The 19,795-nt window shown below is 50.4% G+C and overlaps 1 protein-coding gene across 1 annotated transcript in view; it reads left to right on the top strand.

Moving 5' to 3' along the window:
- Positions 1-4,107: 4,107 nt before the first annotated feature.
- The window catches only part of RFX4 (regulatory factor X4), a 96,464-nt gene continuing 80,776 nt past the window's right edge, over positions 4,108-19,795 (top strand). Inside the window, exon 1 of the mRNA XM_064457069.1 lies at positions 4,108-4,120. Coding sequence (XP_064313139.1) covers positions 4,108-4,120 — 13 coding nt within the window. The remainder of the gene's footprint in view (positions 4,121-19,795) is intronic.

Genomic DNA, 19,795 nt, shown 5'->3' with positions numbered 1-19,795 from the left:
CTGAAATATTTATGTTAGAGTCTAGTACTGTGGTTTAGACTCCAGTACCAGCATAAGGAGTTTTTCATGGTACCAAAAGTTTGTGTGGTCACAGCCTGTTGGCACAATGACTGCAGAGTGGAAGACAGTGCTTTTAAAAGGGCTGAAATTATCTGGGCAATAAGTTGATGTGAACTGTCAAGCGTCCCCTCTGCCTCTGCTTTGCCAAACCATCAAATGAAGCTCATTATCAGTCAGTCACTTAAAAGGATACGACAGCTTCGCATCCAGTTGTTCGGCAGCTTGGATGCAGTCTGGAATGCATCTTCCATTCCCTTGATGACGCTGCTCTTCTCTCCATGCACCAGCACAAGATCGCATTCTTTCTTGAATAAAGGTGTTTTTCCTTTCACAATAGCAACAGAGTCCTTCTCCTCTGAAAAGACATCATCTGATGCAGCGTTGGGTTATACTGGTTATTTTATGGCTTGTAGATATTCCATGTAGGCAAGAATCTGGAGTGAAAATCCCTGATGGTATACTTTTTGCATTTATGCTGGGACCTGCCCTTTACTCTGTATCAAATCAAATCCCGCAGCCTACATGGGGAAAAAAAAAAAAGGCTAGTGACTTGCAGTGCTTCCATCTGTAAACTGCCAACCTGTGGCACAGGAGGAGACTCTCCACACTTGAAGTACTTGTATAATGAAGTACTTTAGTAAGTGTCCCGTGGGATATCCAGAAGCACAAGATGCTTTTGAAGAAGGTAAGCAAAACCCAACCAGGTAACAGTGGCTGAGCTATGGGAGTACACGGGGGCGGCCTGGCACACTGAGGGGGGATTAGGTGAGTGGTAAGACAACAGCATTGGCATGTTCCACAAGAATGCGGGGACAGGAACTAATCTGGAGAGGCAGGGAGTCAGCAGATTGCAGCAAGTATCTCTGGTCTAACAGAATTGCTGCTGGTGATCCTGCCCATGCATCATCACCTATAGAGAACGTACATCTTTGCTTCATGTCAAAGAGGAGCCCAAGCCTCTAGACATCCCGGCTGTGCTAAAGCCCATCCTTCTCCGCAGCCCTCGAAAGAACATATCCCTATGTTCATACATCCTGTGTTTTTATTTTGCCTATCTCTGGGACATCAGCAACATGGAGGCAGCTCCCTGAAGCTTTAAACTGGTGAAGACTGAATTTCCCCAAGCGCAGAGTGCCTGCGAGGGAGACCCAGCAGCTGCCGCCGTAGGTTTTCAACGCTTGCCGAAGCCAGGCCTCTGCCTGCCACTCCTCTCCTGCCCCGGCCGTGCAGCCTGACCGCGCGCCTCCCCTCGCAAGGGAGCATTGGCGAGTGCCTGTGGTCTCTTGTTTGCCCAGGGGTGGGTGCCTCATCCTCCCCGCGGGGCTGCTGTGGGCAGTAAGCGCCCGCAGGGCCAGAGCCGCAGCTGGAAGCCATTTGGGCATCAGGCGACCTCCCTGCTTACAGACAGCTCCCTGCAGCGTGACCACCATTCCCTAATTTTTAAAGTTGAGTCTGATCTCAAAATCCCTCGGAGGTGAGTCCTGCTCAGGGCCAAAAATGTCCCTCAGGTTTCCACAGGGCTTCTGCTTCTCCGCAGGGCCTGCGCCTACCCCAAAAAGGACAGGCAGGCCCCAAGGGCCCTTCACCCCATGGGGTCCCCTCGGGGCTCCCACCACTCCACGACAAAACCTTACAGAGAAGGAAAGGAAAAAAACCCAACCCAAACCCTTAGGAAGAGAGGGAATTACCCCATTTTGGCGGCAGCAATCAAAAATTTCCTCTCACACACCCACACACCCGCACCCCAAGGCCCCCAGGGCGTTCGGCGCGGGGCAGAGGCTGTCCTCTTGGCGGCAAAGCAGGCGTGCGCGTCCCGCTCACGGGTGGGCGGCGGGCCCGGGGGGGTCAGCGCCCCCCGGGGGTGGCGGCAGGCCCTCCCGCCGCGGAGCTGGTGGCAGGGGGCGGCCGGGGCTCGGGCGGGGACTGCCGGCAGCAGGAGCCGCGGGACGCGCCGTCGAGGGGAGACGAAGCGGCGGCGGCCACAGGGCTGGCCCTGCCCGCCCCGTCGGGGCTCCGGCCCGGGGCCGCGGGGAGCGGAGCCAGCCCGGCAACGCACGGGCGGTGGAGGGAAGGGAGAGGTGGGACTTGCCCAGTGGGAAGGCCATGGCGGGCGGGAAAATGCACAGCCCTTGCTTTGCGTTGATTTTTGGTGGGTTGGAGTGGTGTTTTGGTGGTCTTTTGCCTCTGCCCGGGCACGTCCCAGCGGCGGCAGAGCGGGCAGGCCGGCGTCCCCGCCGCCACCTCAAGTCCTTTTCGGTCGCCGCCGGCCGCGGACTCCCTTTTTGCACTGTCTCACCCCGGTTATTATGTTTACCGCCCTCCTCTTCGGGCACACGGGGCTCCCCGCGCCAAAACTCGGCCTTGGGGGGGGGGGGGGGGGGGGGCGGGTTTGCAGCGGCCGCCCCCGGGTGCCCGCCCGGCCCCGTCCCGTCCCGCCGGGGCCGAGGTGCGGGGGGCGGCGAGCGCCCACCCCACCGCCGGCCCGCCGGGGGATGCCAAGGCTCTGCCAAGCGCCGGGCTTCCTCTCTAGCAACCTCGCCGCTTGTTTTGCTGTGTGGGGTTGGTGGTTTTTGGTAGCTTTTGGTTTTGTTTTTTTTTTTTCTTATGCCGAAGAGGAGAGGGAAGGGGGGCAGTCTGGGTGTAGGGAGGGGAGAGGGGGAGAAGAGTGGAAAACGTTGGCTCTGTCCATGGTCAAAGTAATTCAGCTATAATCCCCCTTTCTCTTCCTCTCCTGGAGCTCTATTCATATTCTAATCACAGCTTTTCCTTCCCTAAACCAGCCACTTTTATCAGAGCCCTAGCTTTGCACTTTTACTTCCACTTCCAGCACATACACCCGCATGCAGAATAAGCAACTTTTTCCAGCCTCGGTCCTGCCCCCCTCTCCCCCCGCAACGTGCTAACCCGAAAAGGGATCCTCGCAACCTCGGGCTAAAGCTGGAGGGGAACACGAGTTTGAAAACGCACCCGTTTGGTTCTTCACTTCTTTTGGCAACCGCGACCCCCCTCTCCCCGCCTCCTCCCACCCCAGGTCCCAGGGGAAGCCCTTTGGGCCGGCCGCTCCCCGCCGGCAGCCGGGCGGGTGGCGGGGCGCCCCCTCCCCGCCTGGCCCTCGCCCCCCGGGGCCGCGGGGAGGGAGAGGCGCGGGTGTCCCTGCCGCAGAGCTGCCACGCCAGCACCGCTCGCCGAGGGACTGGCAACTCCTCTCTCCCCTCACCCCCCCCCCTTCCCTTACCCACACACATCGCCCCTTTTTTTTTTTTTCCCCCTCTCCCCAATAAACTAAGCTTACAAGGTATTGGGGAAGCTCTACAGCTTCCAACGCCATGTGCCCGCGAAGGATCCCAACCCAGAGCCCACCGGGAGGAGGAGGAGGCGGAGGGGAGCTCGGCGGCGCTGCGCGCACACCCGGCAGCCCCAAAGAGCACAACCCCAAACCTCCTGCCCGTTTGAAGATCTAAGCCAATTTTGATCTCGGGCTGTAATGAGCCAAGAACCTTGGGTGGGGGCTGGGGGAGGGAAGGGAGGAGTGGAAAGGCCGCTGGAACTTTAAATAAGAAAAACGTTTCTAATGCTCTAATAGAAGAGGGAAGTCGAAGTGTTGGGATTGCGTAGATCTAAGGCCCCCCTTTTTGGAGGAAAGCTTTTCTTATTCAAAACAGCATCACAATGGGCTTCACATTGAGCCTTGCCACATCCCCATCTGAGTAGCAGCCATTCATCAGGCTGGCTGGCCTATCAATGACATTTCTCCCATCAGGGCTTCTATAAAATGATGCTTTTTCCCATGAAACATCCGCAAACATTTTGACGGGTCTGGCTTTGCCCTGCTGGATTACGGAGTGTCCCCTCTCTCCCGCGCTAACCTCCCCCCCAACCCACCCCCCAACTATCTGCCTCTGCCCTTCCTCCCCACCCCCTCGCCGCCACCCTGCTCCCTCTCCCCCGCGCATCTCTGAGGCAGGGGCTCTCCACACCCCGGGACCTTGGGGCTCCCGTCCCGTCCATGGGAAGAGCATGCATTGCGGGTTGCTGGAGGAACCCGATATGGACTCCACAGGTAAGTCGTGTGTGTCCCCCCTCCGTTTGCCCCCCCCCCCCCGCAGCCCGCCGGCTCCTCTCGCACGCCAGGGAGGACTTTTCAACTTGACCGTGGCGGCGGGGGCAGCGGCGGGGGGGGCCGCCCGCCTCACCGGCCTCGCAGGCAAATGAGCCCGGGCGTGTGCGGGGGAGCGGGGTGCGGGGGCGGCGGGGGGGCCCGGCCCCGGGCTGGAGCCCTGCGGTTGCACTTGCGGATACCATGGAGCAGAGGGTGGTTTTTATCCCCCCTCCTTTTTTTTTTTTTTCCTTCTTTTCTCCTCCCTAGGCTGCCGGCCGGCAAACTTATTTCCTCTCCGCTTCTAGTTTTAGGCGCTCGCTTAGGTTTGAGCGGAGCGTTTCAGAAGGGCGAAAAAACGGGGATTACTGGGAAAGGTGGTTGCTGGGTTAGGGCGAGCCCAGCACCGAGGTCGCCTTGTCCCGCAGGCAAAGCCGGGGCTGGGCTGCTTTGCAGGGGAGGGAGTTTGGGGAAGGGCAGGGTGGGTCTCTCCCCGCACCACCAACCACCCCTCAGCCCCCAGGGATGACTCGGCTGGTCCGGTAACGGGACGGGAGAAAGGCGGCCGCAGTCCCTCCGCAAAGCGAGGGGAAGCCCCGGCGGGGCAGCAGGGCGTCGGCTCCCCCCGGGGGCAGGGCCCGGGCCCAGGTCTGCCCGCGGCGGCTGTCAGCGGCGGCCTCCCGGCACCGTGGCCGCTTCTCCTCGCCCCCCGCCGCCGGCCGTGCCCGGCTCCCTCCGCCCCGCCGAGCCCGGTTTCGCACCAGCCGCGACCGCGGCGCCCGCCGGCAGCCACCGCCACAACTACCTTCGCGATTTTCTATTTATTTTATTAGCGCCGGAAAACACCCCCCACCCCCTTCCCCTCCTTCCCTCCCTCCCTTCCCTGCCCGGGCGTTCCCCGGGCGGGCAGCTCGCAGCTCACGCACGGCGCAGCCCGGGGACGGCTCCCCCCGCTGCCCGCTCCTCACCTGCCCCGGCCCCTCCCGCAGCCGCCGAGCACGGCGGGGGCGGCCGGGGAGCGCAGGGGAGGAGAGGAGAGCAGAGCAGAGCCGGCCGGGGAGCGGAGGGGAGGAGAGGGGAGCCGGCCTGCCCCGGCCCCGCCGCGGGATCGGGTCCCCTCACCCCGCGCCTCCCCGACGGCGGCGGCGGGCCGCCTCCCGCCGCTCCCCCGGGGCTCCCGCCGTCCCGACCCGGCTTCTCCAGGCTCCCGACGCCGTGTCGGTGTGGCTGGTGCCGGCTGGGACGGGGGAAGGGGCGGCGGGGCAGGGCAGCCCCGAGACCGCCGAGGGCTTTCCCACCCCTCGTGCCCAAGGCGGTCCGAGAAAAATTTTGTAAAATTTAAATATTTATTAAAAAACAAACCAAAAAAGAGAAGGAGAGAGGGGGGGAGAGGCCGGCCGGCCCTGCCAGGTTGTGATTGCCGCCGTCCCGGCGCGGGGGCTCGGGGCACCGAGTGGGCTCGGCCACCGGCGACACCGGCCGGGTCGGGGCCGCTTTTCCTGCCGGGACCTCGGGACAAAAGCCGGGGGGTTGTTTCGGCGGGGAAGGAATCGTTGCGTTCAGGTCACAGCGTGTGTAGGAGTCGCTGGGTTGTAAAAGCAAGTCGCCCCTCGGTGCAGCGGCGCTGCCCGGGCGGAGCTCGGGGCGCTGGTGGCAACTTCTCGTTGTCGACTGTAACGGGTCTTTAGGGAAAGGAAAAAAAAAATAACAAACCAAACCAAAAAAATCCCCGCGTTTCCTACCCCTGAATGCAAAACTGCCCATCGTCAGCCTGAGTCTCCGTAGTATTCGGTCCTTAAGTTCAGTACGGTTATCATAAATGGCAGCATGATTGATTAAGGTAATATTAATCAGAAAACACTTTAGTCTTGCTAAACAGATGGCAAGAAAAGTGGAGCTTTGCAGTTGTCTCATTCAGACACCTTAACCTCCCTTTCAGAGGACTTAATCCAATTAGCTTTTCTCCTGAGTTTCAGTTGTTATGTAAAGATCCTTTCGCATTGTGGAGAAATATGGCTTCATTGAAAAAAATCAGTCATGTTTTAATTTCTCCTTAACAGTTTTTCCCTAAACCAGCGGGATTTAAAAAACAAAAAAAATTTAAAAATCACCCACGGCTCTAATTTTAAGGCAGGGCAATGCTGTGGTCCTTCCCCAGCAGCGCCGTTTAGCTGGTTAGCATCGAGTTTAGCTGGTGTTCCCCCACCCCGGGCAGGGACCCACGGGGGCTGTCACCAAGCCTAAGCCGATTTCTGGCCGTCTGGGGGCCGGGGGACCCCCCGCCAGCCGCTCCGCGCCCAGGGCAGCGGCAGCGACAGCGCCCGGCCCCGACGGCCCGGCCCCGACGGCCGCCCTCGGAGCTCTCCGGCCGCCCGGCGGGGCCCGGCCCGGCCCGGGGCGGGGAGCGGGGCACCGGGTACCCACCGGGGCGGGCAGTCGGGAGGGGGAGGGGGGACAGCCCTTCTCCGGCTGTTTGCGGCATCTTTCCCCGCTTCCTTTCGCCGCCGCCGCTAACCCCGTGAGGCGCCCGCCCGCTCCCCGGCGCGGTTTCTAAAGGCCGGGACTCCCCCGAGCCGGGCCGGCAGCCGGGGGGAGTTTGCAACTCCCGCTGGGGCTCCCCCGCCCGCCACCCCTCCCTTCGCTGTGGGGCACCGAGAGGTGGCCCCGGGGGTGCCCTGCCGGGCTTTTAGGGCTTGCCGGAGCCGCCGCCTACCCTAAGCTCGGCCGGGCTCTCACCCCACAGCCCCGCAGGCCCCCCGACACCTCCGTGTCCCCGGGGGGGACCGCTGCACTGGGGCCCCGTTTCCTCCCCGGCAGAGCCCACCAGGGCCCCAGGGAGGGCAGCGGCGGGGCGGGAGCTCGGGGCCGGCACCCGGGGACCCCGGGGGAGTTTGTGGGAGATCCCCAGTATTAATAACAGGTTTCCACAGCCGCAGCCCCCCCTAGTGACACCGGGCCAGTGAGTGCGGGGCGCTGCCGGCGGGGGTGCAGGTCCCGGGGGCGGCAGCGATTTCCCGGGGGGCTGCCAGGCTCCCCTTCTCCACAGCACCCCCGGGAAAGGTCCCCGCCGCAGCACTGCTGGGAGCCGAAGGAAAAGGAAGCGCTTCCTTGGAGTGCGACTTTTCTGCATGGCTCAATAAGTATCCCTCGTTATTTCAATGTTGGAGCCAGGCAAAAACTCCGCCGCTTTCAAAGTGTGAGATGGATGAGGTCCTTGGGACGTGAAGCTGAGACTTAGGAGCTGATCCAAACCCCATTAAAATCAGCAGAAAGCCTTTCAGTGCTCTCAAGGCGTTTGGGATTAGGCCCTTAAAGCAGTTTGTGTGAACCACAAAAAGCGGGTTCCAGCGCCTTAGAGGAACGTGGTGGTGGTGGTGGCCAGATTTACGTCTATGTTCGTACCAATAGACGGGTGTTGCGGCAGTGCCTGGTGACCTTTTCTATGAGCTTGCCATTTAAAAAGGATCTAGCATATAAGCACTGATGGAAGAGAACTAATGGCTTTCGTGTCCCGGTTCAATTAATGAAATTGCCAATATTGATAATAAATACTTGCATGCTAGCTGGCAAAGCAGTCGTGACATTTCAGAACGTATGTATAACGCTGAAGCGGGTAACCCTGGATCTTGATATTTTTTTTTATGTGACCAAGTGGTTGATTTTGCTGCTGAAAACTGTTTTTTCAAAGCAAAACCGCTTTGCTCGTTGCAGCACAGTTTACCAACAGATAAAGAGGAACTTCCTATTGGGTGGGGTTTTTTGCTTACTTTGCTCAAGTACTTTTCATACCCAGGCAAAAAATGTGATTTGTTTTTGTTCCAATAAATAAGTTCTTTACTGTTCCAGGGTTTGTGTTTATAAAGGCTTTTACCTGCTGAGAAGTTAAGATGATCCGATGAGTCTTTTGAATCCTAAATTTGATATGATATGGACATGCAAAAGAAATACCTCTGTTTGTTTATATAATTGAACTTGACTATTTGTCTTATGTCATTTCATATCTTATACAATTTCACACGTGAAAGAAATGGAGCAAACAAAAAAATCAACAAAAATGTTTTCTTTCCTGCTGGCTGCCGAGTTCCTGCGGACAATGTTTGCGCAGCAGGGCCCGATCCTTGGCAGCTCCCTCTGCCTTCAGCAGCAGCAGGACTGGGATCTAACCGCAAGTCCCAGCACTGGATCAGGTTTTCATTCCTGAGGGTTTTTTTTTTTTGGAAGTTTGTAGAATCTGTGGGGAGTTTTTTAAAGGTTTGTAAGTTGGTCAAAATTACCTTGCGTTAACAAGTTCATCTTCTAAGTCTGACTCAGAGAAAAGAATGGTTTTATGATTTATTTGTCTGCTAATGAATGAATTCTAATATACTTAGTGAGGGAGAATTGTGGTACTTTTCACTGCTCTGCAATCTGTTATTTACCTGCAATAAAGAAAAGGTCTTTAAAAGGATGGAAAGGAAATAAAAGAGCTAAAACAAGCTTTTGCGTAAGAATAGCCAGACTTTTATAAGAAACTATTCCATTTATTTAAGTTACAGTTTAGGGTTTACAGTCCTCAAGATTTTATTTGGGTAAAACCCTCGTGAAAGAAGGGACTCGGGATTCAAGCAGATTAAACTTTTGTCTGTGAGACTGCAAAGAAACCTGTAGCCTCTGTCTGTTTATTGCAGCTGCACCTTTATTGTAGTGAACATCTATCGAGCAAAAGATGTTCTCAAAATCAGAAGAGACCATTTTGCACGTGCAATGGGAACTAGGGCTGTCCCACAGAAAGTCACCGGTATCGTCAGTACCCTGCTTCCGTCAGGGTCGTTGGCTTCATTGCTTTTAGGAAATAAGGGTTTTTTCAGCCACTGGTGCAGCGAGCGTGCAGGTGAGGAAGAAGGTTAGCGTAGCTGTAAGATCTGCAGCATCTCCCAGTGTAAACACCTTTGCATTTTTCTAGCTTAATTTGCAAGTGGTTTGCAAGTTAGGACAGCCATAAGGAGGAGCCTCCCCTGGGGTACTATTTCTATACATAGGATTTCACCACAGGAAAATAAAGATGAAATCGTGGGATCGCTGAAACCCGCGCCGTGACAAAACATTCGTACCTCTGCAGATGAAGACTTTTGAAGAGGTAGCATTAAATACAGCCGGGGCTTGATGGTTCATGACAATGCCTTTAGAGCAGCCGTGGGCTGTCATGTAACTAATACAAATATAAGGTCAGTCCTTTGGGGATACTTGATGTGACATTCGAGTCCAAATAATTAGCTCACAATTCCGTGAGCACTGAGGTTTGTGAATTTTCTGAGTTCACCCACTTGTCTGTTTCCCTGCATCTGTGCTGGATTTTCTATTTGTTTCATTGTGTCTGAAAATGAATACCCTGTACGATCTGACCCTGCTGGAGCCCAGCGCCCCGGCGGCCGGGGGGATTTGATTGCTAACATTCTAGTTAGGACGATGGATAGCATAAAGGATATTTGATGGCTGAGCGATCCCATAGATAACAAGCGTAGGAAGGAAGAGTACGTGGTGATGATTAAGGTGGGGGAGGCCTGCGTAGGTTTTTTTAATATGTCTGTACTAAAAACATGTTTACACATGTCTTTTAGGTCCTATAGAATTGTACACATGTGTCAGAGAGTTTCTGTGAGTATTTAAAACTGTAAAACAACTTGCTGTTAGAGATTGGTCCCGATCCTGCAATGGCTCCACAAGGCAAACACCTGTTGAAGTCCATGTGTGTGCCTCAGAGAGGGCAGGTGCCCAGGGTTAACTCGTAATGATCCAACACTGGGAATGTGTAATAACTTGATTGCAGCTATTTTATATGCATAACTAGCAGTCCTAGCCTGACTTCATTCCCATTTATTTTCTCCCAGGAGATTTGCAGTGAGAGCAGTTTATTAGCTATAAAATACTAGCTAGAGTTAAAAATGGTGTTTGAAGTCAGTGGTAGAGTCTTTCTGGCTTGCCGCAAGAGCTGTGGTTTCATTCTGTGTATATAAATAAGTGTTGGGTTAAATATTTTTGGCCATTCTTCCCTTTGTGATAAACTCAAAATCAGGAAAAGTGGAGAGGGTTAAATAGAGCCTTGTCTCTCACTGCACCAAGTTATGAAGAAAAAGCTCATTTGCAGCTTAAATTGCCTCAAGACTGAAATGCAGGGCTCAGCGCTGTCTCATTTCCTTCACTTCAGCTACAGTTAAGCACTTTGTTTTCTCTTATTGGTAAGTGAACTTAATTTCTCTCCGATGGAATTTATTACAGGAACCAAAGAGTTGCTTCACAGCTATGAATGATGGGTTCACAATTAATTAGTAGCTTATCCTGAGCATTTTTGTGCAGGATCCCAAATAGTATGGTAATGGTAAACAGTACATTTTATATAGATGGAATATTCTCTGAATGAGCGATTCTGTGAAACTTACAGCCCTGGGAATTAAAGGCATTGATTTCAAGAGCAGAAGGCTGGGACCTGTGCTGGGATTTCATCGGTTTTCTAGGCTTGCCATGGTCTGATGCTGTGGTCATCGTTCTGACAAACTCCCTGCTGGAGCATCTGAGTGCTCATGAACCCCATGGCATAGACTCAAATGCTTCTCTAGGGGTTTTGGTTTGCTCATTGAGGTCATATCTAGAAAAAAGCAGATTTGCCTGGAAGTAAGGGCTACAAGTTTTGAGTGTTAGAAAATATTACCTTTTTTTTTTTAAGAATACGGTCCCTAGAAATAGAACTACTTGTTGTTTCTCACGTTCTCTTTCTACACTTTCACTCCTTAGAATAATATCAGACTATCCTGTTTTCTTCTTCAATACAGCCATTTTTACTGGTTTGGCTACTGGGGCAAGACTTACTCACGCTCACATTAAGTCAGGTAGACCTTGTTATATGAAACATGTCTTACGTGCAAATGTGTGTTTGCAAATGAGACCCTTAGGTCAACAAAACAGGCATGAGCTTTCTGTTCTTGTATAGATGTGCAAATTCAGATCTAGCTTGTGCTAAACTTGTAAAGCAACAAAATACCAGAAATGCAGTGGCAAGGGGAAATTGAAAGTAGTGAAAAAAGCCAAAGGTAGGGATAAATGCAGATACCGCTAAATGCAATGACAGAAGGGTTAACATACTCCTTCCCCCACCCCCGAATCCTATTAACTGCTAAACTATTTCAGAAGTGCTAAAACTACCTTAGCTGCATCTGAGGGAGGAAGGGTGGTATGGAGGGGGAGCTCAATTCACCAGTGGGATCTCCTGAGTGGTCATCCAATGCTGGGTAGAACCACCTGTGTCCCGTCACTGGTGCCCCATGGTGACAGCAGAGTAGAGCTAGTTCAACACGCCCCATAGAACATCCTTTCCATGACCTACGGCACTTTCTAGTACCCTGTAACAGAGGTGCAACCTGCTGCAAAAGACCAAAAGCTACTGTGTGTTGGAGGTCAAGCAGGAAAGGCTGTGTGTTTTGCTAATATTCTAGGATCTTGCAGAAATGGTCATTTGTTGACTAAAATTAATGGATGGTCATGGGAAGTAGATCCAATCTTAGCCTTCAAAAGGGGGCGCGGAAACTGTCAATAACCTGACCTGTGTTGTTCCCACCTCATCTGATGTTTGGGTTAGCCCTGGACATGTGGCAGGATGTCCTAATTAAGCAAATGAATATGTAATGCTGTTAGCTTTTGCAATGTAGCTTATAGTTACTCTGTTCTCAGCTGTTGCCGTCTTCAGTGCTTAGAGAAAAGTAAAACCCTTCCTGTCCCTCTACTCCCTCCAAAACATAAGCAACACAGGGAGACAAAAAATTCCTGCCTGGCCCTCAAGGTGACAGTGACCTGATAGACACCGTAAAAAATGTGGTCCAAACAAATGTGGAAGCAGAGTCCACAAGTGCTATCTGTCAGGGCACAGCAGCAGCATGCTGTTCTGTGACAAGACATGCCTGCTCCCACGATGGATGTTCCCCAAGTACATTGGCTCATGCGTTGGATAGAGGGAATGGGCCCCTTTGCAGAGCCTCACCCACCGCTCAGCACAGCCCTTCAGCTCCAGATCTCTCTACGTCAGACCTGGCTGAGCAGTGGGTCAGAGATTTGCTGGCTGACGTGTTTGGCAACCCAGGGTCGGCAGGAGAGGAGCTGTGCCCGGTGCTGTGTGTGAGACGGACACCCTGTCAGGGACAGATGCGGCACAAGAGCCAGACCAGGAACTGTCACGCTGAACACGACAGGTGTGCAACACACGCGTCGTGTCCGTAAAAGACTGCTTCTTCTGTGCTTCTCGGGGTCAAGGGTAGAATGAGCTGTATTTTAGTTATCAAGGAAAATTTGGCCTTACGAGAGGCAGTGCACAAATGGCACATTTGCTGAATGATGTATTGTGTTTGCATTCTAGCCCATGGCCCAACTGGAACTCTTGGGTGCTCACTGTGTGACCCTGTAACTCCCTGCCTTATGCAGGCTGAGACCTGGGACACCCATCTGGGTGCTCTGCTCCTCTGTAAATTGCACCCTGTTGGTCCTTCCTCCCGAGCAGTGGCAAAACAGGTCCTGCTGGTCGGGTTGACTGGCTAGCACAGGTTTCCCAACATTGGGACTCACATTCCCCTCTCAAATGTAGAGTCACGGGGACAATGCTAGTGAGGGGGGCCCCTTTAATGCAAATATTTTTTCTTTAAATGAGTTGTGGTAGGGGCAGCGAATGGCCTCCATTGTAAGGAGGTGGGGAGAACTGGGGAGGACTGCATTTACAGAGCAATTTAATCACATGGATGGAGCAGCGTGTTCACCTCTCCTCCTTGCTGGGTCATTTCCACTTTGAGCTCTGCAAACAGACTGTCTATTGAGCAGTTAGTATTCAGTGCTGAATATTCAATACTAGACTCTTGTTTTGGTGAGTCTTAGGCAAAAAAAAGAAGGAGGAAAGAAGACTTCTCTTTTTTCTTATGTTCCCTCCCTGAGTTTGCTTTGCATATTGTTCAGAGGAGACTGGAGACTTCTCAAAAAAGACAGGCTCCTAGTTTTAAAAGCACTGGTCCAGTTTCGTAGTACTTTCTAAGGGGAGGGAAGAGACACTGTGGAAGGGACTAAATTCGTACACGGTTTATGAATCTGTAAGTCTCGGCACATTGGGACTGAACGAAGACTTTCCGACAAGCACATTTAGGCTGTAGACTTAATGGCATGAAATGCTTGCTCTGTATAGACAGGTTAATTCTGAGAGGTACCAATCTTTGTGGGAGTATGTTACGATGATTTATTAGTGTGCTCTCTGCTAGTTTTCATGCGCAGATATTCTCTGGGTGCATGTTGAGAACTGAAAGAAATTTCTGTCTAGTTAGTGCCGTATTTGACCATAAAAATGGTTGTGAGTAATGTAATGCCTGCATCCTTTGACAGTAGCGAGCAACTGCTAGGTTTGGAACAGAAGTGCATAAAGGGAGGAGAAGTGGCCACCATATGAATAAATGCAGTATCTCTTTCCTTCGATTCACACTCTTCTTCAGTCAAGTGATTGTCTCTTTCTTACTGCTACAATTACCTCCTGATACCTGAGTTTTCTTTGCACATGCGTGTCTGTCTGTTTCTCTTGTTCTTTCAGTCAGCCTGACTGGATGCTGTTTCTGATGAGAAATATTTACTGTAGTCACATTTGTTCAGGAACTGAACTTTTCTGATTTAAAAAAAATCTGGTCTCTGTAGTTACTCTTTCCTCCTATACTTTCTTTTTGACCATGCCTTTTTCTTTGTCATTCATCCTTTCCCTTTCCAACAACCAGCCTTCTCCCTCTTCTCTCACCTCCCTGAGCCCCGCAGCCAGCATTTCCTGCATCTCCCACCCATCTCACATCTTTTTGTTTTGCCATCTTTGTGGGTCCGTCTTACTGACGTACTACCGTTTCTGTGCCAAATTGGCTTGTCTGCTGGATTCATCGGCTCCTGAGGCAGAGGGAAGCATTTCATGGGTACTTGATGCAAATTCTTGTTGAGTCACAGACTTCCCGTTCAGCCAAATGACTCCAGCCTTGTGCACTGGTGAAGCAGAGCTGAATTAAGGGTTTGAGGACTCCATGTCTTCTCATGCACACTGGTGAGCTGAAGAACCATGGTAGTATCTGGGAATGTTTAACCCAAGAGCTAGTGAGCGGAGACTGCTGTTGGGTAGGGAGTATAAGAGATGTGATAGGTACCCAGTAGAGAAGGTCCTCCTCTTATGAGCTCCCTAGTGTGCCTCTCGTTAATTCTATAGCATAAGAAGTTAATGAAATCTGGGGCAAAAAGGGCATCAAGAGACTCCTTTATTCTGGGAGAGAATAGGACTGGCAATAATCAAGGGGCATGTTTGCATTTTCTTGGAAGGAAACATTGCGGATAAATCAGAGACGATAGCATTTACACTGGTTCATGCAGCAGACCCTGAAGGACTGAAGATCTGTAACATATCATGTAGTAGAAGCACGAAGGTACACTTTACTGTATGCAGAGCTCATGCTTGGAAAGCATGTGTTACGTGTGATTATTGTACTGATGAAAAGATTGGCTGCATGTTGCACACCCATGAAAGTTGAGTGCCCTGGGAGAGCTGAATCGGTCAGATACTGGTGTTGTGAGCTTAAATGATCCTATGTGAAAGTGAGGAAATATCACTGCACTGAAATTGGACCAGGTGAGGTTCTCTTCCCTGTTAAATTAGGAACAGTCTTGATGCAGCAAAAACCAAGTGGCTATTTACTGGTCTGGTGAAGCCTACTTTTCAAAATAAAATGGTAGATAACATCTGTGTGTGACTGGGAGAGGGAAATGCCTACTCCCAATTAACATGCATACTGAGCAGGAAATGCGATACCAAAATGATGTGTGACTCCAGAGAAGGCAAGGGGTAGGACTTTGAAGTTGTGTCTGATCCAGGCTGGCGGCTGCCCTAAACGCCAGAATCAATATGCAGAGGAATCTCATATTCTAGGGTTCCTGAGTGTGCTTGATCTACATGTGGGATGCAGTTTCTTAATGAGAAATATTGTTGACAGCATACTTCAATGAAAGTATCATGTTTAGATGAACTTTTGCACAGTACCCAGAGTAACAAGAAAACAACATGTCATAAATTCCAGTTTTCCTACCCAAGTATTCTAGATGAGTCAAAAGATGATGGACTATGGTGCTTTTTGTTCTATCAGTTTAAATGCAGCATGCAAAATTTTTAACACACCCAATCAAATGGGTTAACAGAAAATCGGTACTAGGAGCAAAGACCTGGCTAAACAAAATGAAAGAGCTCTCTCAGATTCAAGAGAGTAATTCTTTGCGTTCTTATGATATCATGGTGAATTTCATGATGCTTCATTAGAATCACGAGTCAAAGAAAAAGGACAAAAACATCCCTGCCAACATCTAGTAAGTGCCCTGGACTGATGTCCATTAACCCTGAAATAGTTCCAAAAGGAACCATATGCCAAGAAATGAGAACAAAAGAAAGGACTGCAGCAAGAGTGCCCGACATTTTGCCCTGTTGGAAATGAAATAAAAAGTTAGATTAGCAAACAAAGCACCAAGGTATCTGGCAGCTTGTCAGGGTAGCGGCTCTACCATCTGCACCAAGGCCGTGTGTCACTGTCATCCCTGAGAAGCAGGTCTCTTGGAAGAACAGAAGATGGCTGTGCAGGACCAAGGAGACACTGGCATGATTTCCTGTGGAGCTTGAAGATGTTCCTGACAGCTCGCACACATGGACCAAAGGATATGTGCCTTGCCAGCCGATGGCACAGAGTGAGGCGGCGAGGAGCAAAACCTGTGTGGCTCTGTGTGGCAGGTCCACCTCAATGGTCAAAGAGGAGCTGTTCTGTGAACAAGGAGTGTCCGCAATGGAGTAATCGGAAGGAACAGCAGTTGGACGATGGCCCTGACACGGTCTCAAAAACCTTTAATTTGACAGTGGAAAGGAGGGAGTTTATACCACCTATGAAAGCCTAAATCTTAGAAAATCTCTCTGTGTGTGATTAGATGTGCTTAATAGCTTGTTTTGCTTGATTTTAGTAGGTTTCAATAAGTTTAATGCCCTCCGTGGGAGCCAGTGGCTGTCAAGCTCTGTCATGTTAGAGTCACACAGTTGTTCATAACATTGTACAGAGGCCATACTAGGAGGTCTTGCTCAGGACTTGGTTTTACAGTAGTCTGAGGTTTCAGAGAAAAGGTGATTTTTGTTTGCTTTCTTCCAAACAGCATGGTTCTTGAAAAGCTTTGAATGTGCTGCTGTCACCAGCCCTCACAGCACTCCAGCATCATGACACTGCTCAGGTGGCGGATGTACCTATAACTATCAGTGCTGTGCTGGAAGGTGTGTGGGAGATTCAGAATATGAATCCTCTGCTTCTAGTCAGAGCAAGTGTGATGTGCAGCAGGTACCAGAGCAGACTTTTAACAGTTTGAGGGTCATACTTCAGGTTTATCTCCTAATCATTACCCCTGACAGAAAGGGATAGTCTCTCTTGCCTTTAAGGGACTGTTTTAAACTAGTGATTTGTCTTCTAAGTTGATATGATTAATTGAAGCAAGACATTTAAGTGTTATAATGCATAGTTTTCACTAGCACCAGAGAAAATATTAGATGTGCTGTCTCATTTTTTTGCTTTACTTTCACTAATATGGCAGTTAGAAATTAAGTTTGCAGCACACGAACAGATAATCAAAGCAGGCAGACCATTGAGACGTTACGAATTTAACACCTGTAGAGGTTAGAAGTTCTCTGTCCACAGCAATATTGCCACACAGACAGCATGAACAGAGGGTGTGTTGAGTGGTGATGTGTCTCAGACCATGTTCGGCAAGACAAGCTCTGCAGAGAAAAGCCTCAATGGGTCATGCAGACCTCAGCATTTATTCTGAGACAGACAGCAGAAGAAGCTGTCAGGGCAGTGATCACAGAATGACAGACTGGTAGGGGTTGGAAGGGACCTCTCAAGATCATCTCATCCAACCCCCTTCCTTGAGCAGGCACTCCTAGAGCAGGGGGCACAGGAGCGCATCCAGGTGGGTTTTGAATATTTCCAGAGAAGGAGACTCCACAACCTCCCTGGGCAGCCTGTTACAGTGGTCTGTCACTTTTTCCTAAAAAATGAAAAGGTATAGAATATCATCCCATCAACACTGCTGAAAATTTATGTAACGGATATGGTATCTGGTTAGTACTGGGGCTAGCAAACTGGAAATGGGAGGTTCTGTGACCTTCAGTCAGCCTCCTGAGCTTTTGAGGGTACTGCTTTTACCTGCCAAGTCTGCTGTTTGCAACCGCTTTCTCTTGGCCTAACAGATCAGATGAGCAGCTAGGCAGTATTGCTGGCCAGCTCGGTACTGAGACACTTGGCAGAGATGCTGCAGGATGAGATGAATAACTCTTCCCTCTGAGAACAACAAACAAATAACTCAGAGGGGTGCTAAGACTCCATATGCATGACAGGAGTTCCTCCTCTGTCACAGGAACTGTAAAATTAAGTCTGTCATCATTTCTGAGTATTCATTTTTCCAACAGGTCCTCTTGTAAATCCATGAAAATTTGGTGATCCCTTTATATTTGCATTATCTACATTTTATATGCCTTTGCTCAGTTACTTTCTACTTTTTTTCTACATTTGCCTTGAGAAACTGGAGAAAAAATTACAAGAGCAGCTGTGAATAAAAATAAGGAGTCAGACTGTTGCAGTTGCACCATCTAAGTTAGTACATGGCTCAGGTAGTAGTTTGTTTCCTGGCAAACTTCTAATTCTTATTTCATAGGTAGGTCTTTTTCACTGACAAGCAAACTTCTGTGGAAGAAATGCTTGTCCCTGTGCAGAGCACTATGTAAATTGTCATGCTTGTTGGCAAACCGCTTTAAAATTTGGAGTATGGGGGTCAATTTAGAGCTGAAGGTGTATGAGAGGGATTTCTGTGCAACTGCTAGGGTTGTGGTGAAATAAGTGTGTGGTGATCGTGCAGAGTCTGATATTGTGATTACCAAAAGCCTTGGCTATGTTTCTAGAACATGAGGGTTCTCATCTTGTACAATTTCAGTAAAAAATAGTGATTCACAATTACGCCAGTGATACGACCACATCCAGATCAGAGGATATGGCATAACTGGGGAAAGACAGTGCAGTTAGTACCACTGTAGGGTGATGAGGTGAGGCAAAATGCAGCTCAGATTAGGTGACCAGAGTTTCATTCTGCCCATAAAGTCTCTTCATCTCCCTTCAGGGTGCAGACACACACACGTTCCCACAGGGCTGCACCCAGCAGCTCTGGGTACGCTCACCTCCCAGCTCTGCAGCACAGCCCCTCCAGCTGCTGTTGCCATCCTGCTTGGGTGCCAAGCAGGACACAGTGGCTCTCAAAGGCCAGAAGAGGCTGTGATTACAGGCTGTGCTAATACTGCAGCAACTCTTAACCCTTCTGGCCGGACAGCAGCTGCAGAAGCCAGTGTCGGCTGTGACCAGGCCCACCTCCTCTTCCCCTCCGTGGAGCAGAGCCCAGGTGGCTCTCGCACTGCTCTTGCTATGGCTATGCACATGTGGGAGCAATGAATGCTTTCTTTTCTGGGCTGCAAATATGCTAAGCCAATAACCATTATACAAACAAGGGGGAGTAATTATCTCATTAAATGTACTGGCAGTACACAGGCACCTCTGCTGTATTCTGTCACCTTGAATGAGGCTCTGTAGGGACAAGCCTTTCAAAGGTGTTTTCCAGGACCAAACCCTTCCTTCTGAAGGAGATGATTTGTCAAAATAATTTCTCAAAGATATATTTAAAAAACAGTTCATGCTTCTCTTTCCTGATAGTTCACAGAAGCCCCTGCCCCTGAGCAGCTCTCATGTGTTTGCCTCTATTTTGGGCAGTCCCAGGCCTGCCCTACCAGCTCAGTCTTTGAAGCCCCATACAAATAAAAATATGCTTGTTTTAAGCAGGTGTGAAGAGAAGAGCTGTGGTGGGGACAAGGGAAAGCCATGCAGGCCTCTGTTCTGGCAGCTTTTATAAACAAGCTCTGTTTAAACTTCTGTTGTTAAAAGTGTGGTAGACACATTTAATGGAAGAGGTATACTCTCGCGCTTGAGGTTCAGTGAATGTGCAGTCTTAGCAAGGTGAGGACCCAAAAAGAGGCGAAACAAGGGCCAGAAGTAGTTCCATAGTTCTTTTTAATCCATCTTTTAGCACTTAATTGAGAACAAGATTTTTTTTTTGTTTGTGTCATGGTAAGTTATTCTGTCAGAAAATTGACACTGGAAAAAATATTGTAATTTGAATATCATTTCCTTTCCCTCATGTTGGAATCCTGCCGAAGACGGACTGTAGAGGTGTTTAGTGGTATACAAAATCTGTAACAAAAGTTGTAAGGCTGAGGAACATAGTTGTGCCCCTCATTATAATTTACTTCTGATACTTGCAAAATTAAATGCTTGATATCATATTTAAAGGTGCATCTTCAGAACACCATTAAGTACATCTTAGTTGCATTCTTTGCTAATAAGATTGTAATAGCTTCCATATCATGTCACACTACATTTTACTACTAGATATTAATTCATTTATTTATTTTGCCTGGATGTTTTTTGGCTAGGGCTGATTCTTGCTCAAACCACTCTGCTGGTACAACTGAGGATACAGTATGCTGGGGCTCAGAGC

This window comes from Phalacrocorax carbo, chromosome 1 (genome assembly GCF_963921805.1).
Source record: "Phalacrocorax carbo chromosome 1, bPhaCar2.1, whole genome shotgun sequence".
NCBI classification, from domain to species: domain Eukaryota; kingdom Metazoa; phylum Chordata; class Aves; order Suliformes; family Phalacrocoracidae; genus Phalacrocorax; species Phalacrocorax carbo.
This window is presented reverse-complemented; position numbering and strand designations above follow the sequence as displayed.